General features: G+C 42.4%; 2 protein-coding genes across 6 annotated transcripts in view; both read right to left on the bottom strand.

The window, feature by feature from the left end:
- Window positions 1-1,048: 1,048 nt before the first annotated feature.
- On the bottom strand, window positions 1,049-9,472 carry LOC110533886 (fibroblast growth factor receptor 1). Of its 2 annotated transcripts, XM_036990285.2 has the most exons (13): window positions 9,341-9,472; window positions 9,072-9,204; window positions 8,878-8,974; window positions 6,940-7,198; window positions 6,701-6,839; window positions 6,482-6,580; window positions 3,991-4,151; window positions 3,733-3,870; window positions 3,530-3,641; window positions 3,339-3,438; window positions 3,122-3,221; window positions 2,880-2,978; window positions 1,049-2,601 (listed from the first exon to the last, which is right to left on the bottom strand). In XM_036990285.2, exons 1-12 carry the CDS (start codon window positions 9,389-9,391, stop codon window positions 2,910-2,912), a joined length of 1,458 nt encoding a protein of 485 aa, XP_036846180.1. In that variant the 5' UTR covers window positions 9,392-9,472; the 3' UTR covers window positions 1,049-2,601; window positions 2,880-2,909. The 2 variants fall into 2 exon arrangements, with proteins under 2 accessions (XP_036846180.1, XP_090044751.1); XM_090188625.1 differs by lacking the exons at window positions 8,878-8,974; window positions 9,072-9,204; window positions 9,341-9,472 and having other exon boundaries at window positions 1,049-2,604; window positions 6,482-7,198.
- A 586-nt stretch (window positions 9,473-10,058) lies between these two features.
- The window catches only part of LOC110533885 (ubiquitin carboxyl-terminal hydrolase 32), a 30,310-nt gene continuing 16,760 nt past the window's right edge, over window positions 10,059-23,608 (bottom strand). Inside the window, exons 8-34 of one of the 4 annotated variants that reach the window (XM_021618463.3) lie at window positions 22,572-22,687; window positions 22,377-22,439; window positions 22,196-22,279; window positions 22,035-22,096; window positions 21,834-21,936; window positions 21,533-21,725; window positions 21,210-21,373; window positions 20,959-21,099; window positions 20,731-20,851; window positions 19,907-20,061; window positions 19,670-19,751; window positions 19,509-19,583; window positions 17,900-18,038; window positions 17,642-17,747; window positions 17,314-17,487; window positions 16,956-17,130; window positions 16,541-16,692; window positions 16,313-16,436; window positions 15,781-15,986; window positions 15,490-15,674; window positions 15,286-15,372; window positions 15,074-15,194; window positions 13,284-13,475; window positions 12,835-13,078; window positions 12,346-12,731; window positions 12,128-12,220; window positions 10,059-11,976 (exon numbers count right to left, since the gene is read on the bottom strand). In XM_021618463.3, the coding sequence (XP_021474138.1) occupies window positions 11,803-11,976; window positions 12,128-12,220; window positions 12,346-12,731; window positions 12,835-13,078; window positions 13,284-13,475; window positions 15,074-15,194; window positions 15,286-15,372; window positions 15,490-15,674; window positions 15,781-15,986; window positions 16,313-16,436; window positions 16,541-16,692; window positions 16,956-17,130; window positions 17,314-17,487; window positions 17,642-17,747; window positions 17,900-18,038; window positions 19,509-19,583; window positions 19,670-19,751; window positions 19,907-20,061; window positions 20,731-20,851; window positions 20,959-21,099; window positions 21,210-21,373; window positions 21,533-21,725; window positions 21,834-21,936; window positions 22,035-22,096; window positions 22,196-22,279; window positions 22,377-22,439; window positions 22,572-22,687 (3,917 nt within the window). In that variant the 3' untranslated portion in view covers window positions 10,059-11,802. The remainder of the gene's footprint in view (window positions 11,977-12,127; window positions 12,221-12,345; window positions 12,732-12,834; window positions 13,079-13,283; window positions 13,476-15,073; window positions 15,195-15,285; window positions 15,373-15,489; window positions 15,675-15,780; window positions 15,987-16,312; window positions 16,437-16,540; window positions 16,693-16,955; window positions 17,131-17,313; window positions 17,488-17,641; window positions 17,748-17,899; window positions 18,039-19,508; window positions 19,584-19,669; window positions 19,752-19,906; window positions 20,062-20,730; window positions 20,852-20,958; window positions 21,100-21,209; window positions 21,374-21,532; window positions 21,726-21,833; window positions 21,937-22,034; window positions 22,097-22,195; window positions 22,280-22,376; window positions 22,440-22,571; window positions 22,688-23,608) is intronic. The other 3 variants (XM_036990284.2, XM_036990283.2, XM_090188621.1) reach the window with 3 other exon arrangements.

Here is a 23,608-nt window from a genome sequence, read left to right as displayed (position 1 = left end):
GGTGACTGAAGTCTTTGACACTTCTTTGGGCTTCCCCTGACACTGCCTGGTATAGAGGTCTTGGATGGCAGGAAGTTTTACCCCAGTGATGTACTGGAACATAGGCACTACCCTCTGTAGTGCCTTACGGTGCAATGCCGAGCAGTTGCCATACCAGGTGGTGATTGAACCGGTCAGGATGCTCTTGATGGTGCAGCTGTAGAACTTTTTGAGGATCTGGGGACCCATGCCAAATCTTTTCAGTCTCCTGAGGGGGGAAAGGGTGTTGTCGTGCCCTCTTCACAACTGTCTTAGGGTGTTTGGACAATGATAGCTTGTTGGTGAAGTGGACACCAAGGAACTTGAAACTCTCGACCCGCTCCACTTCAGTCCCGTCGATGTTAATGGGGGCCTGTTCAGCCCTCCATTTCCTGTAGTCCACGATCAGCTCCTTTGTCTTACTCACATTGAGAGAGATGTTGTCCTGGCACCACACAGCCAGGTCTCTGACCTCCTCCCTATAGGCTGTCTCATCATTGTCGGTGATCAGGCCTACCACTGTTGTGTCGTCAGCAAACTTAATGATGGTGTTGGAGTTGTGCTTGGCACGCAGTCGTGGGTGAACAGGGAGTACAGGAGGGAACTAAGCATGCACCCCTGAGGGGCCCCAGTGTTGAGGAGCAGCGGGTCAGATGTGTTGTTGCTTATGACATACTGTAAGCAATATATTTAGACTTAACTTAATCTGGGCTTGATAGCCAGCTAGCTAAACTAACTGCGGGCTAACTAGGCGGAGCATTGCATCATGGGAGACTAAATGCACCCTAGGAATCGTAGTATGCTGCAGAGGGCAATGCAGAAGCTTAAAAATCACAAAAACAAGAAATCGTGCAGTAAGACTAACAAAAAAAGGGCAACAAATGTTTAGCAAATCTTACAGCAGTGATAATAACAGCATAATAACTGGTTATAGAGTGGCAGAATTGCCTACTAACAAATTTAGTTTGGTAATTGTTATACCATATGGTAAACTGTAAACGCAAACAGAAAGAACAACAACTTAGTGTAATTGATTTGACATTCATTTATTATTTCACCCTGCCAGCACTATAACCAGCACCAGTTGTTGACAGTGAACATAATGTCCCTCCCGGGAACATGCTACTTCAAGTACAGCCCACAGAGAGTAACTAGAAAAGTACTAGTGACCCTTACTTAAAAAGATTGCAGTCTCAGTGCAGTTTAACAGCAGTTCAACTGCAGTACACTGCAGTTATTCTGAAATTACTACGTCCAAAATACCACAGTCGACTGCAGTTGCTGCACTTTTACTGCAATTTCACAATCTTTTTTTTGTAACCAGAAAATGTGCTTAAAGATGCACTATGCAGAAATCGCTCTGCCATCTACTGGTTGCTAAAATTATAAGTTTGCCTAATTGAATTTTATGTGACAAAACAAACAAGTTTAGTTTAGAGAATCATTGTACCATCTGAATCGCTGTGAAATATCTTTTCCATAACCCAAAATATTGTATTTTCAACTGTTTGAAACTGGTGGACAAGACCAAAAATAAAAGACACAAAAACTAAAGTAAAAAATGGGGAGCATAGAAATAGCTCACAAAGAACAGATCTACCGCTTCTTAGACATATCATTCTTAGACTTGCTCTCAAATAGAATGACAGATCTATAACTCACATTTCTATGTGATTTTTTGTTGGGTTACCCCAAAAAGGTACGTATTGCAGCTTTAAGTACATGTTACTTGTAGAGCGTTACCACCCACTGTTGACAAAGATAGGCATGGGACTGGGTCTCTAGACTGTCAAGCAGTGTTTGTGGTGTCTTTTTTCAAGAACTTAGCTGGCTAACTAGCTACTCCCCTTTATTTCAAATCCATAAATCTTAGTAGGCCTAACCCGAATTCTTGCATGAACCCCTGGACAAAACCCTGAGTCCTGGGCTATGCTACATATAAATTGATTTAAATAAAGTCTAAATCACTAACAATTGTAGCCTATTTAATGACATGTACAACTTGTCTAACACACACAATGAAAATGTTGCATTGGAACCACATCCTGTGCACCAGTTAGGTACTGTATCACGTGAATAATGTTCTTATTATTTGTACCTGAGGGGATCTGTAGGCCTTTTAGGATGCATTATTCTATATTGTTTCATTGTAGTAGACCTACAGTATGTCATACCAGTGGTGGAAAAAGTACCCAATTGTCATACTTGAGTAAAAGTAAAGATACCTTAAAAGAAAATGACTCAAGTAAATGTGAAAGTCACCCAGTAAAATACTACTTGAGTAAAAGTCTAAAACTATTTGATTTTAAATCTACTTAAGTATCAAAAGTAAATGTAGTTGCTAAAATATACTTAACTATCAAAAGTAAAAGTATAAATCATTTAAAATGTTTTATATTAAGCAAACCAGACAACACAATTTTCTTGTTTTTAAAATTTGTGGATAGCCATGGGCACACTCCAACACTCAGACATCATTTCAAAACAAAGTATTTGTGTTTAGTGAGTCTGCCAGATCAGAGGCAGTAGGGATGCCCAGGGATGTTCTCTTGATAAGTCCGTGAATTAGACCATTTTCCTGTCCTGCTAAGCATTAAACATGTAATGAATACTTTTGGGTTACAGGGAAAATGTAAGGAGTAAAAATTACATTATTTTCTTTAGGAATGTTGTGGAATTAAAGTAAAAGTTGTCAAAAATATAAATAGTAAAGTACAGATACCCCAAAAAACTACTTAAGTAGCACTTAAGGTATTTTTACTTAAGTACTTTACACCACTGCCTACTATCCTAAGTAAAGGAAAAAAATGATTTTGCAAACATGCACATCCAAACATGTTATGCTACTTGAAGTAACTTACACATATTTAGTCCCCGTGAAGGAGAGTGGGCTAGATTTGACCTTGGTCGCCAAATTCAATATTGGCCATTGGGACTCCGTTGTCCACTTTGACGTAATCCTGCAGTGCAGACAATATACAAACACAAGGAACTGCATGAAAAGGTCAAATGTTGCATGCCCAGATAGCCTCTTAAATCATTTGAATCCACAGAGAAGGATATGAGATGCAGAAGGAAGTCTAGCGGAAGAAGCCACACGTACTTCATCATCCTCCAGGATGTTCTCGAGGTCTCTGACTATGTCGTTGAAGGAGGGCCTTTGGGTGTTTGGCTCCAGCCAACAGTCCCTAATCGTCTGCAGTCTAGAAGTAAAGGGGTCAATTTACTAGCACACCAGTATCATGCAAATAGACAAAAGCAGTTGATATTCCTGGAAATATTACATGTACAAATGAACCAGAAAGGGGACCATTTCTCACATCTCTGGCCTACATGTCTCTGGGACTGAGTTCCTTTGTCCAGAGCAAACATAGCGCACCACCAACTCTGGAGCCTCCAGGTTAGGATATGGTAAGGTCCCTAAGATTAAGATGAATCATTAATGACTCATTATTAAAACATTAGTGAATAGATTTCATTCAGTTAATCTCAGGTGCTCTTTCCATCTTACCAAATGTTTGCATCTCCCACAGCACAATGCCAAAGGCCCAGACATCCCCTTTGAAGCTGTAGTAGTTGTTTCTGAAGTACTCTGGGGGATACCAACGCAGGGGCACACTTTGCTGTGAAGCGAAGCACAAAGAACAGCCAAGTTAGAGATAGCTTTATGCTCTCGTCACAATGTCTGGGGGACTTCAGTACAGTCCTCCTCACCATGTGGTCCACTTTGCAGCTGCTGCGATGGCTCCTTTTGTGAGTCAGGTCTTGGGCCAGTCCAAACTCTGCCAGCTTCACCTCTCTGGGAAAATGGTTCACCATAATGTTCCTCAGGGCTAGGTCACAGTGGACCACCTGGAGTATGAACAATTGTGGAACAGATCTGATGGGGTCAAATATGTATGTGTGGTGACCACAGGAAAAATATTGAATATATGACATTGTTGATGGATTTTTAAAATTATTTTAATGTACCATTTTAGAGCACAGGTGTCTCATGGCATGGGCAATGTGATATGCTGCTGTGGTGAAGAAATGTTGCAGTTGACTGTCCCTGCTCAGTTGGTCTTGATTCACTTGAAGGAAACTGCGCAGTGTCCCACTGCTCACCGACTCTAGGATCAGCATGTAAGGAGCTGGAGTAAAGGGAAATAAAACACACACAAAACCACCTTTCCACTTTTTGCCATGGGACAAGATGCAGAAACAATCAATGCTAAATAAACGATACTGAACAAAAATATAAATGCAACATGCAACAATTTCTAAGATTTTACTGAGTTGCAGTTCACATAGTGCCTTGCAAAAGTATTCATTCATCCCCCTTGGCGTTTTTACTATTTTGTTGCTTTACAACCTGTAATTTAAATGTTTTTTATTTGTATTTCATGTAATGGACCTACACAAAATAGTCCAAATTGGTGAAAGGAAAAAAGTTACATGTTTAAAAAAAATTGGAAAAACATGTGAAGCCCCTAAATAAGATCTGGTGCAACCAATTACCTTCAGAAGTCACATAATTAGTTAAATAAGGTCCACCCGTGTGCAATCTAAGTGTCACACGATCTGTCACATGATCTCAGTCAATATACACCTGTTCTGAAAGGCCCCAGAGTCTGCAACACCACTAAGCAAGGGGCACCACCAAGCAAGCGGCACCATGAAGAGCAAGGAGCTCGCCAAACAGGTCAGAGCCAAAGTTGTGGAGAAGTAGAGATCAGGGTTGAGTTATAAAAAATTGAAAACTTTGAGCATCCCATGGAGCACCATTAAATCCATTATAAAAAATGTAAAGAATATGGCACCACAACAAACCTGCCACCCACCAACACTCACAGACCAGGCAAGGAGGGCATTAATCAGAGAGGAAACAAAGAGACCAAAAATAACCCTGAAGGAGCTGCAAAGCTCCACTGCAGAGATTGGTGTATCTGTCCATAGGACCACTTTAAGCCGTACACTCCACAGGGCTGGGCTTTATGGAAGAGTGGCCAGAACAAAAAGCCATTGCTTAAAGAAAAAAATAAGCAAACACGTTTGGTGTTCGCCAAAAGGCATGTGGGAGACTCCCCAAACATATGGAAGAAGGTACTCTGTTCCGATTAGACTAAAATTGAGCTTTTTGGCCATCAAGGAAACCGCTGTCTGGCGAAACTTATCACCCCGAGAACACCATCCCCACAGTGAAGCATGGTGGTGGCAGCTTCATGCTGTGGGGATGTTTTTCATCGGCAGGGACTGGGAAACTGGTCAGAATTGAAGGAATGATGGATGGTGTTAAATACAGGGAAATTCTTGAGGGCAACCTGTTTCAGTCTTCCAGAGATTTGAGACTGGGACGGAGGTTCACATTCCAGCAGGACAGTGACCCAAAGCATACTACTAAAGCAACACTAGAGGTGTTTTAAGGGGAAACATTTACATGTCTTGGAATGGCCTAGTCAAAGCCCAGACCTCAATCCAATTGAGAATCTGTGGTATGACTTAAAGATTGCTGTACACCAGCGGAACCCATCCAACTTGAACAAGCTGGGGCAGTTTTGCCTTGAAGAATGGGCAAAACTCCCAGTGGATAGATGTGCCAAGCTTATAGACATGCCCCAAGAGACTTGCAGCTGTAATTTCTGTAAAAGGTGGCTCTACAAAGTATTGACTTTGGGAGGGGGGTGAATAGTTATGCACGCTCAAGTTTTCAGTTTTTATTGTCTAATTTCTTGTTTGTTTCAAAGTGGTAGCCATGTTTTCTAAATCAAATGATACACATTTTACAATTCCAGGTTGTAAGGCAACAAAATAGGAAAAATGCTAAGGGGGTGAATACTTTCGCAAGCCACTGTATGTTATATGGATGTCACATGACTGGGAACACAGATATGCATCTGTTGGTCACAGACACCTTTAAAAAATGGGCCTCACAAAGGTTTCAGATCTCGTCATTGTATTTCTGTGCATTCAAATTGCCATCGATAAAATGCAATTGTGTTCATTGTCCATAGCTTATTCCTGCCCATACAATAACACCACCACCATGGGTAACTCTGTTCACACTGTTAATATCAGCAAACCGCTCACCCACACAATGCCATTCAAGTGGTCTGCGGTTTTTAGGTCAGTTGTACATAATGCCAAATTCTCAAAAACAACGTTGGAAGCGGCTTAAGGTAGAAAAATGAACATTACATTCTCTGGCAACAGCTCTGGTGGACATTTCTGCAGTCAGCATGACAATTGCACGCTCCCTCAAAACTTGAGACATCTGTGGCATTGTGCTGTGTGATAAAACTGCACATTTTAGAGAGGCCATTTATTGTCCCCATTTATTGTCCCCATTTGTGCCCAACATTTGAGAGAAATACGTTTTTTGTGCGTACGGAAGATGTCTAGGATCTTTTATTTCAGCTCATGAAACATGGGACCAACACTTTATACGTTTATATTTTTGCTGAGTGTAGTATGTGACTCTTACCCTGTGTGATGTTCCAGTCTAGCAGCTGCAGCACGTTCTTGTGGACACCCAGCTTCCTCATGATGCTCACCTCTCTGGCTACTCTCCTGTGAGTAGCCCCTACAGATGGTGAGGGTTGGAGGGCATTACTCTGTGATTGATATTATTGTAATGATTAAAGTGTATTGTCTCTTTGATTGATGATGAATGTGTTAGTGAGCTTGATGGATGTGTCCTAACCCTCTTTGATAATCTTGCAGGTGACAATGAAGTGGCCCTTGCAGGTGCCACGTATCACCTTAGCCTTGTAGTACACCCCTTCCCTCCCTGCTTTGATGATATACTGTAGACCTAGCCCAGAGGTGTTGAAGCAGGAAACCTGGGAAATTAAGTCCACACTGTTACACCATTTCACAGCTAAATTCAAATATGAGAATGTTTTTTTTTACACCGTTGCTTTTTCTACACAGTAAGTTTACAGTTTGCCGTGGTCTCCAGAGAGACCTAGAAGCAGACTTGGTTGTCTGCCTTTCAAGGGGAGTGGTTAAGTTGGTGTCCTGTGACTCCTGTCCCAGAGTGACAGAGACAAGCTCTCGTGTGGGATGGCTTCTTGTCTCATGCCCCAAACACTTCCTCAAGGTTAGGGGACTTCTAGATGGGGGGTTAGATGGAGGAGCTCTGCCCGATAGACCCTCAACACCCTGCAGGTCTCGAATGGTGTGAATCAAAGTGCGATACCTGGAAAGGATATGAAGCATGTTAGTAGTATTATACACTAGTAGTATAATACACTACCAGTCAGTTATACACTACTCGTTCCAGGGTTTTTCTTTATTTTTACTATTTTCTACATTGTAGAATAATAGTGAAGACCACAAAACTATGAAATAACACATGGAATCATATAGTAACCAAAAAAGTTTACTTTTTCGGGATCGATGTTCTGTCCAATGTAGGCTAATGCGCTTAGCATGAGGTTGTAAGTAACAAGACAATTTCCCAGGACATAGATAGACATATCTGATATGGGCAGGAAACTTAAATTATTGTTAATCTAAATGCACTGTCCAATATACAGTAGCTATTACTGTGAAAGAATACCATGCTATTGTTGGAGGAGAGTGCACAATTTTGAACATGAAAAGTTGTTAATAAACAAATTAGGCACATTTTGGCAGTCTTGATACAAAATTTCAAACAGATATAGAATGGTTAATTGGATCAGTCTAAAACTTTGCACATACACTGCTGCTATCTGGTGGACAAAACCTAATTGCACCTGGGCTGGAATAATACATTATGACCTTTCTCTTGCATTTCAAAGATGATGGTACAAAGAAATACAAAATAACTATTTTTGTCTTTGTATTATCTTTTACCAGATCTATTATGTTATATTCTCCTACATTCCTTTCACATTTCCACACACTTCAAAGTGTTTCCTTTCAAATGGTACCAAGAATATGCATATCCTTGCTTCAGGGCCTGAGCTACAGGCAGTTATAGTTGGGTATGTCATTTTAGGCGAAAATACATTTAGGTTAAACAAATCAAAATATATTTTATATTTGAGATTCTTCAAAGTAGCCACCCTTTACCTTGATGACAGCTTTGCACACTCTTGGCATTCTCTCAACCAGGTTCATGAGGTAGTCACATGGAATGCATTTCAATTAACAGGTGTGCTTTGTTAAAAGTTCATTTGTGGAATTTCTTTCCTTTTTAATGTGCTTGAGCCAATCAGTTGTGTTGTGACAAGGTAGGGGTGGTATACAGAAGATAGCCCTATTTGGTAAAATACCAAGTCCATATTATGGCAAGAACAGCTCAAATAAGCAAAGAGAAACAACAGTCCATCATTACTTTAAGACATGAAGGTCAGTCAATTAGGAACATTTCAAGAAGGAGAGTGATAAAGTGTTGCATCAGATGACCGGACCCAACCCAATTGAGTTGGTTTGGGATGAGTTGGACCACAGTGAAGGAAAAGCAGTCAACAAGTGCTCAGCATATGTGGGAACTCCAAGACTGTTGGAAAAGCATTCCAGGTGATGCTGGTTAAGAGAATGCCAAGAGTGTGCAAAGCTATCATCAAGGCAAAGGGTGGCTACTTTGAAGAATCTAAAATACAAAATATTGATTGACTTGTTTAACACTTTTTTGGTTACATGATTCCATATGTGTAATTTCATAGTTTTGATGTCTTAACTATTATTCTACAATGTAGAAAATAATAACAAATTAAGAAAAACCCTGGAATGAGTAGGTGTGTCCAAACTTTTTACTCGTACTGTATGTTATCAACTGTATTTGGTGTAGTAAGGTTGCATCCAGTATGGAACAGTCACATCTACTACCGATACTGTATTTAGGAAAGGTACAAATGTTTGATATCTTTACAAGTGGTGTAAGCTTACTTCCTCGTCCACAGAATTGCCATTAAAATGACAATGGTGACAGTAAACCCAGAAATACCGATTAGAATGTAGAACATCCCGTTTAATCTGCTACCTCCTGAGAAAATACACATTCACCAGTTACATCAGAGCTTGAGAAACTGTCAACAACAGTAAGCTTTCCATCTCACATTACATATGATTACACGACTCACCTACTACAGGATCTGAGAATTTATAACCAAGATCATTTGTTATATTTGAGTTCCTGATGAGGGAAGTATCTGTGTGATTACTTGTTGCATTCCAATATGACATTTCTCTGTTGAGTGTGTATGTTGCCTTCATCTGAGGACTCAAGAGCAAAAATATGAAATGGTATGAAACAATTACATTGAAAGGGTTCTAAAGTAGGCAAAGAGCTATGACTTTTCCCCCCAGAGTTATACACATTTAAATTGTATGGAGAAAGAGTACACCTCACCCACAGTGCCCAAGCTGGTAAGATATTCAAGCAACTTCTGTCCAAATTCATGTGAAATATTTTCTATTGCAACCACTGAGATGACCACTTCTGTTCGTTCTTCACCTCACTTTGTTATGTGGCTTCCTGTCGTCCCTCACTCACAGGAAGGAGCGGCTTTGTCATCAGTATCACTATGTCTCGCTGGATAAATTAAGCTTTCCAAGTCATTCTATATTCATGTACTCGTATGAGTTTTTGGGTGACAACGGCAGCTGGTTAACATTTTACAACTGGCCACTAATCATTTCAAATGAAACATGACCATATTGGACCAACGGTTATCAAGGGAAGTGTGTGTCAGATAGTGTTATGGGTGGTAGGCATTTTCATGCTGTGTTCTGATGCGCAAAGCTTACTTTCACCAACAGTAAAAAGGTTTGAACATAGATTGACAAAGCCCACACACAGTTCTAGGTTGTAAGGGAGGTGGAGGTGACATGGCCTCTTTGTGGTTTCCTATGTTTTCAGAAATAGTACTAAAATATATTTTCACCTGACAGTTATTTGAGCTGTGCTTGTCGAAAGTATGTGGCCCTGAGAATGTTGTCTAGCTTTACCTAGGCTGCTGGACATTGTTATTAAGTTATGACCAATATAGAAATGTACATTCCATCCAATTGCTCATGTTAACCATCCTAATAAGACTGTACATGAAAAGGGACACAAAAGCTGTGTATTTTATTGGCTGCCTGCTTTAATAGTTAGATAAACTAATCACTCCATATACAAGACAGATCTTTGCAGTTCATATTCCAATACATCCTTTTTCCAAAAGTATTTATGTACAGTACATGTTCATTTTTTCCACAAGGGTCAGTGCAAAGTAAATTTAGACTATAAACATTTTAGAAAAAGTACATTAAATTAAGAATAAATCAAAAAGAAAACATTACAACTAAATAGACAAAAATAAAAAATAAACATTCAGTAGTAATCGCTGTATCAAGGTTTTCAGAGGGACAATACTGAAAATGACCACTGCAGCAGTTAGCTAAGGTTAAAAAAAATGTAAAAATCAAAGACATCAGAATGCTTACCGTACTACCATCATACGTCAGGTAGAGTGGGTAGGGTTCTGTCCAGATGTTATAATCAGTAATTGATTAACCAAATAAAAGCATACACCTCAACAAGCCTTTAAAGACAGAGCAGAAAAGAGAGCTGTGGATTGTAACAGATATAGCTCAGGGCTTAAACAGTTAGATTTTTGTGTCTTCATATGATTAGATGAATTGAACTCCTTGTGACAATGTTTCACATAGTGCATGTCAACATAGCTACAATAAATACATGTTTTCCGAGGCGCGTAGGGGAAAAGCTATCTATCCACTTGTCGCATAACGGTAGGGTGCAACGACTCAAAACTAAGAAATGTCCCTCTGCCTAAATCAAATACATCATACCTATGGCATTCAGAAATATGCAACATTAGCCACAACTTATGCTCTTTGAAGTTGTGATCTCATTACTTGCATAAATAATTGTGTTAACTTGGGCACAATAATAAAGTATGTCATGGCCTACTGGTAGCTACTATAATGAAAGTCAACTGTTGATGTGATAACATCACAATGTTGTCATGGCACAGACTGATATGTTGTTGGAATGGACCTGCACACAGATTGGGACAAGCAGACGCTACAGGAAGATTGTGTCAGATAGGTAAGGGGTTCTGAGGCTTTGTTCTTAGCAGACCTGGTGTGATGAACATCAAAGACAGAGATACATTGCAATGCAAATACATGAATGTAGTTCAGCAACACTGAATTTAATCCAGGCCTATCGGTCTGGAGTCCGACTCCTTTACATTTGAAGAAGACAAAAAAGGGTATTTTCTAAAGAGACATTTTAGAATTGTGACTATGGATTTGACTACTGTCCAAAGCAGGGTATGATGAGGTAGTGAACACTTGCTACTACTGCAATCATTTTTTGTAGATTTCAATGGGGGGGGGGGGGGTTCAGTTACATTTCACTAGATCAATTGTATTATAACATCTTTAACTACAGAGAATACCAATCAAATGTGTCTAGTGTCTACACATATTGCCACTGGCATTGGTTTACAAACAAACAAACACACACACACACTTGTCACATCTGGCCTAGGACCAGCACCATGGGCCTAAGCATGGTCACCCTCCGACAAGGTGTTGATGCTGAAACAAACCAATACACAGCCCTTCCTTTTGTTTGACATCGCTAGCGCAAAATAACTTGAGTACCATTGCTTGAAAAAAATGTCTATCCACTAAGAAGAGGTGGTGTAAAAATGGTTTGTGGTCCACTTCTAACCACCAGGGATGATTTCTAAGGTTCAGCTCATCTCAACCTGAGAGATTTCAGATTCAAATAGTAAGGTGGTTTTCTAGCACAAGCATGTCGATGAACCAGCAGCACATTGACACATCAACAGTTAATTACTGAAGAACACAGTACTTCTTATAATCAGACTCAAAGTCCTCGTCCATGCTAGTTGTGTCGGCCATCTTTTTGCCGTCAGTTTTGGGCATGAACAGAGAATAATCCACTCCCTGCTGCTCGTAGAACAGGATATAGGCAGAGTCTGCATCAATCTCCTCTGACCTCAACTCCTGAACACAGAAAACACAGTGCAGCTTGGTTTATACTTGTGAACTTCAAATTGCTGCGTTATAGATGACAAATGGACAATGCAATGACAATGCATCACATACCAGAGATTGAAATGCTGTGTTTGGAATACAAACTCATGACTTCACTTACCTTACAGCTACTGTCGTTGTAACAGTACCACTTTTCATTTGGGTTTTTGGCATATGTCACATAGTGGCCTCCTCCGAGGATCCCTGAATGGCACTGCAGACACAAAAGTGATTGGTGGTTAAGAGGATATTTCAGGTGGTAGATTGTCACTTTGCACTCCTGTGTCTTCAGGTTATAAGAGCAATATTCTTAGAGAAAAACTAATATTTAATACTTACTGAAATTGCATACAAGTTGTACATGGGGTCTATGCAGATTTTGTCTCTTTGGTCCTGGGAGGCCTCCAGATCTATGCTGTCCTCGGTGTAGCCATTGCTCTCCAGCTCAGACACAGACGTTGTGTTGTCACAGTCCCTAGCCGTGTCCTCTCCAGAGGTAGAGTCGCTGAGGCCCTCTCCCCTGCTCCCCATCCCGCTGGCCTCGAGCTCCATGGGGCTCTCCCTGCCACTGTCCAGACTCTCTTTACTGAGGGATAGCTGGTACCTGCTTTCCAGGGGCAACACCCGTCCACGGCCCTGCCTCCTGCCCTCACTCTGTGGGCTGCAGTTGGGGCTGACATCTCTGCTGAGGGGAGTGCTGGCCATCCTCCCTGAGCACAGAGACTCTGAAAATAGAACATACATTCATAGATGAACACCAGCCTGTCTAAAGGAATAAGTGGGATGTGACAGCTACATCTGAAACCCCAGTCAAGACTCTTTACAAACCTTTCCCATTGTTGAGAGTTGGGGTGGGGTTACAGACAGTGTCTCCACCCCCAGATTTTGGTACTCCTCCCTCTGTGTCGTGTAGCTCCTCCCCTAGCCCGTCCCTCCAGCTCTGTTGGCTTTGGTCTGCATCTCTCGGAGTCAGAAAAGCACTGGGATCAAATGTCTCCCTGGGAAACCTCACAATCTTCTGGGATTTGATCCACCGCCCATTCATAAACTGGAAACGTTTTAAATGAATAATCTGTCATTCAAATGGGCAGAATAAAAGCGTTTTAGAGTGGGTGATGTCCTGTGCAGTCTTGCAAATCAGACATGGCATTCAAACTGTTGGACTAGGGGTTTCTTTCTTTCTCTTTGCATAGGTTTCAACTGTTGCCTATAGACACTAAGATTAATAGGGAGAGGACTGGGGAGTTAATGCAGAGGGAATGAGCTGTATATCTGACCAGGATGGGCGGCAGCCTCCACAGGTCCAGTTTCTTGGTGGCCAGGCGGTGGGTCTTGCACTTGGAGCAGTAGTAGAGCTCATCCTCTCCCAGCTCTTCCTCACTGGTAAAGGCCTGCAGACAACTGTCCAGACTGATGGGCTCTGCCTGGGCCCTGCGACTCTGTTCCACACTGGGGTGCTCCTCCACGATCTATAGGACACACTCATTACTTAGTCAATGTCGTTGTTCCATTAGATATGGAATAAATTAGGCATGTGCATCTTTCCTTTTCAGGACGATTCGATGCATGATCTCTCAATACAGAAACGTTAAGTTTTAGTTTGAAACGATTCGGTTTGATTAGAGGAACGAATCGATGCGACACATTAACATTGGTTGCATAAACACATTCAGTAAAATCTGCTGCTGATGGGCCTCTCTGAGCTGACATCTGTCTGTGTCTGTGTGTATATATACATTTTTGCACATAAAAAGTGTTGGAGCTAGTAATGTATCAATATTGATCTTACATTTTCTATGACATAACCAATTAATTTATAGCACAACTTTGGATTTCACCTCTGTCTCATAATCGAATGGTTTAGACTGTTTGGAAGTTGACAGACTCGGAGTGAACTTCTCTTCTCCCACTTCGACTATGCGGGTAGCAAAAGTGATTGCTGTCCTCGTTATGAAATTAATCAACTTTACCCTGAATATCTAAAAATTACAATACATTTATTTTTATTCAACCTTTATTTAACTAGGCAAGCCAGTTAAGAACAAATTCTTATTTACAATGACGGCCTACCCCGGCCAAACCTGGACGACGTTGGGCCAATTGCGCACCACCATATGGGACTCCCCAATACATACTGATTGTTTCAAGCAAAACTACCAAAACTACTGCTGATGGTGAACCTGAACAACTGAAATAAAATCTAATGTCCCGATCAGCATCTAGCCTACCTATAGCCAGATGAGCGTAGTCTCCCTGGCAGTAGCTTAGGCTACTTTTACTCCGGGAAAAACCATTTTCAACAGCGCATTTGATAAGAATAACCTATCAAATTACATTGGTTGTCGCTCAACTCATAAAGCTTAATATTGCGCAAGCCATTTTACAAACATATAAATGCTGAAGGTGACGCGCAGATGTGCCAGATCAGGAATAGGTCTTCCTCTTGTTGGTCTACGAGTGAAGCTGGGTACAGTGCGCAGTTTGACTAGCCTACTGTTATTGCCTGGGGTTGTTCTGCATGCAAAATGACTTGTAGATCAATGACTTAACACAGTTACATGCTTAGTTCAATACTGAAGGAGAGAGGACGCATCGGTTGTCACAAAAGATTAAGTATTTTCAGAAGGTAAGAAAAAGAAAATGTTATTTGACCTGCGATTTGTAACATTTGAATAGATTTTCTGACCGATGCATGCTACATTGGATCAGTTTGTGATCCTGCGGACCGATGCACTCATATCTTAAACACTTGGACCGGGGACTGATGCATATTGGTGAATCAGGTAGCCTAGCGGTTAGAGTTGGACTAGTAACTGGAAGGTTGCAAGATCGAATCCCCGAGGTGACAAGGTAAAAATCTGTCATTCTGCCCCTGAACAAGGCAGTTAACCCACTGTTCCCCTGTAGGCCGTCATTGAAAATAAGAATTTATTTTTAACTGACTTGACAAGTTAAATAAAGGTAAACATTTTTATTTAAATAATCATTACATCCCTAGAATAAATATATTGATATGACCTCTAGGGTCTCACTGCTGTGTTTATCCCCAGCCTCATGTCTCTCTTACCCTCTCCTGAGAGGTCTGGTAACGGAGGTGTAGAGCAGTGGGGTCCCAGTCCACAGCCATGAAGGCATTCCCCACAGCAGCCCTGTCATCGTTACACTCCACTGTGCAGCCTCTGCAGAACCTGTGGGGGACACCAACAGAGGGTATCAATTAATACCTTCTCCATCCTCAACCGTATTGTGATATGTTGTACTGTGAGGGCAGACAATTACCTGTACCACGGACACCAGGCGCAGGAGTTGCCATCTCTCTGCACCACGCGCAGAGTGAAGGGATACTGGTAGCCCATGCTGTCATCACTGTGTTCACAACAAACAAAAACACACAGTACAATATCACACACCTGTGCCATTAGGATAAGACTGAGCACTTCAAGCCACCTGACAGAACACACAGAGTGGTCTGGAGAGACTGACCAGTCCTGGGCGTGGTTGCTGGCCTCCTGAGGGGGTAAGGGACTAGCCAAGCGGGACACCTGGGTCCAAACAGCGTCATACAGGTCCCTGGTCCTGGTGTGGACTGTACACGGCACGATCAATGGCATCCCAAACAGACTGGGTCGGTTTTTCTGACTGGACAGGAAATATAACTCTGCCCGCATCTACAAAACAAACAAAAACAGTTTAGAAGTGAGCATTATATAGACTGACTAATCTTGATGCATTGATAATCTTGTCTCCATCTTTAGCCCATCCTGCAGTTCTCACCATCTTCCTATGGATGGCGATGATGTACCCAGCAAAGGTGCTGTCCAGAGGGGGCATCACGTAGCCGTTGGGGAGACCATTGGCATGGCTGCCCTCTGTGACACAGGGCACTACAGTGCTGGGCATGCCCTTGGGGATCATTCCTAGTTTCAGAGAGTTAATCTCAGTTACCTTGGCAGCATTCCCATTTGCTAGCGCTGGAGCTTCTGGAGATGACATGAAGAACAAACAGCTTGTCAAGTTGTCAGTGAAGACTTAAATAAGACATAACAGCAGTGTTGACAGCTACTGTGATGGTCATTTAGCTTTGTTATATTGTTCAGTGTCAAAGTAGCTACCTTTCCATCAGTTATCTAAAAACATGTGCATTTCTTGAAATTATTAAATGTTCTTGGTTGCTACTATGCATTTTCATCACTTCGCACTGATTGCTTTTAAAAAGAGCCTTATATGACAAAGGCTTTGATTGAATAACTTTTCAAAAAAGTGCCTTGAAAAGAGAAGAACAAACTGATAAACCAAATCGGTATACCATCACCATCTGTTTGCGTGGGGGAGGACACCACAGATGTGGATACGCCTGACACCGGGATCTCAAACGCACACAGAAAGCCGCTCACCGCCCGACGCACTTTCTGGTTGTCCAGTGGGAAATTCTAAAAATTGGGTAGACAAACTTTCACTAGTCTATGTGCATATGAACAGAGTGATGGTTGGATGGACAGTGATGAGGACAGATGATGGCTGGTGATAGCTCTACCTTGATGTTAGAGGCATGGACTTCAGCCAGGAGGATCTGCTCAGGGTTAAGGCAGCAGAGTTCACTCAGGAGTCTCTTCAGGCCTGTGTACTTCTCATCCGCATTGAGCCGGAGCCCATACCGCACTGGGCATGACCCTTCCAGCTTAATGACTGGACAGAGGAAACAAAGACAAAAGTGTTGCAGAGGCACGGGATCCAATATACTTTCTCTCACAAGACAACAGGAACAAAGGAGCTTTCTATTCAAAACCACACTGTTACTGTAAAGCTCTGAGGCGAGCACAGGAAAGGGTGGACAGGCGACAGACATCCTGAGACAAATATCTCCAATATGATGGTAATCTTTGATGTTTCGGGAAATATTTTCTGGATGTTGAACTGTAGTACTGTATACACTGCATTATAAGGCTCACCTATGATCTCCAAGTGCATGGAGTTATCCATGGGTAGGGGGAGAGAGAGGAAGTTGAAGGGGTCGAAGCGTGCACTGACATGGCCACAGGTCTTGCACTTGACCTGTGACCTGAGCTGGCCATGGAACAGATCCACCACAATGGAGCGGTTCCTCCTCAAGTGATTCTCCCACGCCTGGGGGAACACAACACCACATCCTCACACCAGACAACTTCTAGCAGTTCAAGATGGCACAGAAAGCTAATATTACACCCACAAATCAACATTTACACTCAACAGTTACATAAGGTAATTCACCCAGGGTCTTGTTTCTGGATTGCTTCACTATGAAAAGAGGAAAAGTGTCTGAACACTGACCTCAGAAGCCACCTCCCAGTCTGGCCGCCCGTCGCTGTCCTTCAGCTCTACGTAGGGTTTCTCGTGAACGCGGTTCAGGTCCTCGTGAAGGCCATCCAGCAGGAAGGCCAGCAGCTCCTGGGAGTCCTGCTGCTGGAAGCCATTGAACCGCGGGGCGTACTTCGCTATCGTCCACTGACGGAAGAGACAGGGGAGAGACAAGGACAGAAGGGAAAAGACAACCATTTGACTCTTGTTTTTTAGGTTGAAAGACTGCACTTTTTAGGTTGGTAGACTCTAGCGTTATTGTGGGGGGGGGGGTCAGTTGAAGGCTTGTTTGTGGACGTACTCTGAGTTTCAGAGGGGCCAAGTTCTTTTGTGTTCCGCTCCACAACTCTTGTACCAGATCGCCATAGCATTTGGCCATGTGACCACGCATCCCAATGGGATTGGTCCTGTTATGAAGAGAAACAGTACAAATAATCTTGCACACTCATCTCTGCTTGCTGTGGGTTTATTTAACCAAAGTTTTGCTCAAAGTATATAACAAGCATTATTTTATAATAAGAATGCATTCTTGTAAATCTAAGATAATGCACACGTATACCTGTTGAGCTCATAGAGGTGGTTTCCTGAGGTGAAGTAGTCTGTGAGAGGCTTGGTGTTGCTCACACACTGGATACTGGAGTTCATGAAGCACGTGTTGCCAAGGTTGCTCAGTCCAGTCGCACCTTTCTCAGTAGGGACTGTGAACAGGAGGAGGCAACAGTCTGAGGCGGCTATTTAACCGTCAAAGGCTTCTACAACAGTCAGTACGACCCCTTTAATGTTGCGTGAAAGCAAAACGAGTATTGTCTGACAGGCTTATCTATAATATATCAAAGTACTTATCAGCTCAGTTAGTGTTACATTCTTAATAGAGTCATTCCATGTCAATTCACCAAGCCATGACACCCACCATCACAGATTATTCTGAAATTGTTTCTAAAGTTAGAAACAGATTTTATTTGTATTTTTATTTAACTAGGCAAGTCAGTTAAGAACAAATTCATATTTACAATGACGGCCTACCCCGGCCAAACCCGGACGACGCTGGTACAATTGTGCGCCACCCTATGGGACTCCAAATCACGGCCGGTTGTGATGCAGCCTGGAATCGAACCAGGGTCTGTAGTGACGCCTCTAGCACTGAGATGCAGTGCCTAAGCCCGCTGCAACTCGGGAGCTAAGATTAGCATTCCTTCAACATTATTTTGTTGACATATAATTTGATCTCTGAGAAATTGATTGCACCTAAATTGGCTATTTTAAAATGTAAAGGATATACATATTATATTCAATTAATATAGTACCCAACATCCAATTTGGACCAAACTTCTTCTGACCATTGAAAGACAATAAAAAGCTCAAAAGCCACCCACGGACTCCCCCCCCACACACCACCACAACAACCAGTATATACAGTATCAGTATGGAGCTAAGGCTTGGAGTATTGATTCTTCATCCTATGTAATGTATTCCCTGTGAATCTGGCGATGTCCCCTCCCGTTTAGAGAAATTAGCCATTGAAGTTGCTTGCATTATTTACCATAAATTAGTGTGAAAGTACCAGGTTATTCCCACTAGATGCTGCAGTTCCTGCTATGGCCACACACTTTTATCAAATTTTCTGGTCTCTTGTGTTTATTAAATGAATTACAAAATGTTCTTTGCAATTTTGGGTAGAAAATCAATAGCTTTTGCTCATGGTGAAAATAAATCGTTAAGCCAGTCCTCCATGAAAGCAATTCAGTTTGTCCTTCTCTTAGCAACCTAATGCTTCAACCCAATTCTCTTTGAATAGTCCAACAAATGGCAGTTCTCTGAGGGCTATCCCTATGTTGCTTGTGGGTGGCTGTTGACCATTGTATTGAATTCCTCATGTCTTACTCATTGTTAGGAAGAATTATGGTCCAAAATCAGATGTTCGGTATATGAATACTATAAATTAAAAATGGCCAAGTTGGGTGCAAACAATTAGCTTAATTTCTCAGAGATCAAATTATATTTCAACAAAATAATGTTTCAGGAATGCTAATCTTATCCTTTTCCAACTACAGAAATTGAGATGGTGGGGGTCAAAATCCTCTTTCTTGTGCATTTTGAGGTGGACTGACCCAATAAGGATTACACAATAGTAGTACTATTGGTGTAGCTGTATGCAGTAATGGTCTTACCATTGTGTCTGTTCATCCTGTTGTTGTTAGCAATGAAGGACATCTCCTCAGGCCAGCTCATGTCCTTGCTCCTTACTAATTAACACAAAGAAACCGTCATCTACTCATCCTGACAATACATGATGAATCTATTTAACACAGAGACTCATTATGATACATACCTTCTATAACCATGTACTGTTCATCTGGGATCTTCAACCCCTCCAGGGAATGGTCTTCATCATCAAGAAGGGTCAGATAATTCTGTGGAATACATTGTTTTGAAAGGTATTTGAGATTGAACTGTAAAAATACAAATAAAATGTGGAGTGCATTTGTGTGTGCATCGGAGCTTAGGTGTTTACTGTGCGTGTGTAGTGTATGTTGATGATGGGTCAACCTTCTGAATCCCCACCCACCTCATTGTTAAAGAGCCACAGGCGCATGTCTTCCTCCTTGATGCGGAGTCTCTGGGCCAGGTACTCATGGATGTCTTTGATGGTGCCCATCCTACTGAAACAGCCCGTGTAGACCAGCACACGTTTTAAGGGGGCACTAGGAGAGGGGACATTACCTGGGGATGGACCGGGAGACACCATTGATTACTGTTCATAGATGGAAAACTATAAAACGCTTGTGGTAGCTCATTTCCAGAATATTTTGCTGTGGCCAAAGGCTCTGCCAATCAATGAGGCCTAACTTGAGATCCGCGCAGATCATGAATTGACGTCGGTGGATCGTGCACATCTTAGGATATTGCCTATTAGGATATTGCCATCTTAGGATAGTGTCACAGAAAAAAAAGGGTGTATGCATAGTGAGCACCCAGTTCCCCACACAGAAGTGATCTCACATGACTGAGATTAATGTGACCCCGTGGTGCCACCAGTCCTGTGACATCCACGTAAAAAAGAAGAAGATTTATTGGTTGTGTGGAGAGAGAATAGATAGCTGATCTCACAAGCTGCACACGCGGGAACTATTATTCAACAAGACAAACTATTCTAGCAAAAATAGTACAACTTTTTGAAATTAGTTGAATGTAGAGTATGATCTAATCAGACACGCTTCAGACAAAAGGTCTGACTGTCAGATAATCAGATTACAACACGGATGTAAAAATAGACTCACAGTGTGGCACTGACCCTGCCACACTCTTGGAGCAGAAAGTCACTAGGCCATTGTGCTACTCTTGTCTCTCCTTTGGAGAGGTGCTGGAGACACATGCAGGGGAAGCTCTTACCCATATTGACCCAGACGTTGTTCTGGGGGGTGCGGGCGGGGGGCTGCTGCTGCCTCAGGAAGAGCAGGTGGCGGGGGAACAGCTCTAGCTCAGCACAGTCTGTCTTGGTGTTTCTGATCACCTGGGAATACCCACAGGAGAAGAGGAGAGGGGACGGGAATATGAGGTTAACACAATATCAGGATTAATAACGGTAACTGGAAAATCCACAAGTTAAACTGTACATACCGGCCTGGGGAGACTCAGGTTGGCTCCGTACCAGTGGTAGAGTGCCCTCCACACCGGCTCTGGCACAACCTCAAAGTCCCTGCTTAGAATCAGGGATGGGGAGCGCCTCAGTAGGCCCCCCTCCATGGTCAATGTGGGAGCCTGGGGAAACAGTTCAAGAGGGGCAGGGTTAAAACTGAAACAATATGGCAATGTCAGTTTGAGGAATAGGAACATACTTCCACAGTGTTGTTTGTGGTGGTGGTGTCTACCTTTAAGGGCTCCGACATAACCAGAGGCTGGTTGTCGATGGCCCCAGGCCTTAGAACCGCCATGTTCACATCAGCCCCCAGGAAGCACTGGTTGTCTGCATCTGGGGTCTCATGCTGCCGGGCAAAGCAAATATCCGTAGCAGTCGAGCCCAGGGGTAGAAGGCCTAAAGAGAGCAAATTGTTTTAATTGTTTTCAGTGACATTCAATGGAAAACTCACTCTCAGGTATGCAATAGTTAACAACTAAGTGGAATATTTCCTTAAGCTATACTAGTATCCAACTGTTTTGCTAAATGCAATGCTGAGAATTCTTAGCCACTCACTGCCACTGGTTGTCTCAGAGGCCTCTGATGCACTGGAGATGTTGTCTGAGAACTTTTCCTCTGGGGAGCTGTGGGAGCTGGCCATGCTCTCCCCCTCTGGGCCCTGCTCTGCCCTGGCCTGCGTCTGGGCCCCTACACCACTCCTCCCTGTGCCAAACACTGACGGCTGTTCCACCACGATGTGCGTGTTGTCCTGGACGAGGCGCCAACAACCACAACAGCAAAGAGATTATATTGTAGAGTGGGCACATTATGAGAAACAGATGATCATGGTGTCAAGCAGCTAAAAAGCCTTGCTTACATATTTGACGTAGTCTCTCCACTGCTGCCACCACGGCACTGCTATGAGGAACCAGTAGTCTCCTGGCTGGAGGCCATGTCTGCTCTCTCTCTCCAACCAGCCCCTGCAGACACAAGTCAATGAGTTTGTGAGTGGTAGATTGATGAGGGGCATGTGTATGACAGCAGGAGAGGACAATGACATGGTGACAGACACACACACCTGATTATCTTTCCCTCCTCTTCACACGAGGCAGGCCGCAGCCCCAGGACAATATGGCACACCTAGGGACCAACAGGAGAGCAGAAGACTGGTGATCCAGCAGAAAAGCACACACAGCACATAATGATGACCAAAGTAGAAACACAGTGGCTGGCTCTTACCTGAAATAACAGGTTGAGGAACTCATTGGCAAGTGCACTCATCACACTCCATATTTGGTAATCCTCCAGGGTCAAATGCCCTTTCTTAAGAACAAAACAACAAAATTCCAGTTTCAACATTTTCTGACAAAATTGAAGAAATATGTAAAAATTCAAAGCAATGCAGGCAATAAGGTAATACCTTAGTGGTATCATGCTCCTTCAGGATGTCTTCCACAATGGCATGGACATTACTGTGCGTTTCCTAAGGGGACAGAGGCAGTGTAAGATAAGTGGTTACGGGACAGGTTAAAACAAACTAACTACAAACACTACAACAGTTATCATTTTCTACATGATGTCCATCATATGTCCAGTATGGCCAAATGTTACTTACAGGTAGAGGGTCTGTGCGATTGTCTTTCCACACCTCCAGTAATGCCCCAACCATATCTGTGATTTCCTCCCGAGACAGAAGCCCATCATGGTCAACATCAAACACTTTGAAACAGACTGGGGAGAAGAAACAAGGGGAAAGTCCCACATTGAAACAGTTAATAGGCAGGTTTCCATTGACCCAGGTTTATTCGACAAAAGCAATGTCGTAAACAAAATCCTTGCGCCATGTGTAATGGAACTGACCAATGAGAAATTTCAACATTTTTAGCAGTTCGATTTTGTCAAATTTTGTGTTTTTAGAATAAATTACGATTGCTGAATCATTTAAGGTATGCGGGGCACATAATTTAATAACACAACTATAAAACGCCACTCCACAATTCATTCTAATGTCTACTGCTTGCAACATCTATACAAATGATTTTCCTTTGTAGGACAAGGATTGTCCTGACTTTCAATAATGCCGGAATTCCTTCGCCTTGCTTTTCTGGTTGGCTGAATTATTTCAGATCTACAGGATTGCATGTTACGGACCGTGGCGATGTGTTGTCACGTGAGAATTATTACAATATGGCAAATATTCATCCATGCTGGCTTTCGCAGGCTACCTGAGACATACAGACAGGTGGGAGGGCATACAGGCAGGCAGTCAACTATTTATTAATGCGCAATTTTCCTAAATGGGTAATGGAAACACTTCATTTTTATTCAACACTGTAGTTTTTTGAGAAACAAAGTTTTTATTTTAGGTGTGACTAGGGCTGTGGTAGTCATGACATTTTGTCAGCTGGAGATTGTCAAGCAAATAACTGCCAGTCTTACGGTAATTGACCATTAATTAGCATAAACACGTTTAGCATGTTCTGGCTTCCAAGCATAACCAACAAGACACTGATGAGGACCTTTGGCACATCTACATTTTAAAAAGTCTAATAAATCCATTTAATATAGCCTCCACCATCATAGTCCATTTCAGAAGAACAGAATAGCATATACTTTGAGTTGTCCTTATGTTAGGCCCTGATCTGGCTATGC

Source organism: Oncorhynchus mykiss, chromosome 10, assembly GCF_057628025.1.
Source record: "Oncorhynchus mykiss isolate SJ-2025 chromosome 10, ASM5762802v1, whole genome shotgun sequence".
NCBI lineage: Eukaryota > Metazoa > Chordata > Actinopteri > Salmoniformes > Salmonidae > Oncorhynchus > Oncorhynchus mykiss.
This window is presented reverse-complemented; position numbering and strand designations above follow the sequence as displayed.

Excerpts from the sequence above, each read along its gene's own strand:
- LOC110533886 (XM_036990285.2), bottom strand. The coding sequence starts at position 9,391 with ATGAATTTGGACAGAAGTTGCTTGAATATCTTACCAGCTTGGGCACTG. Across the intron at positions 6,581-6,700 it reads CTGCAAGATTATCAAAGAGG|GGGCTACTCACAGGAGAGTA; the intron begins GTTAGGACACAT and ends CACCATCTGTAG. Across the intron at positions 3,642-3,732 it reads GCTGCAAAGTGGACCACATG|CAAAGTGTGCCCCTGCGTTG; the intron begins GTGAGGAGGACT and ends TTCGCTTCACAG.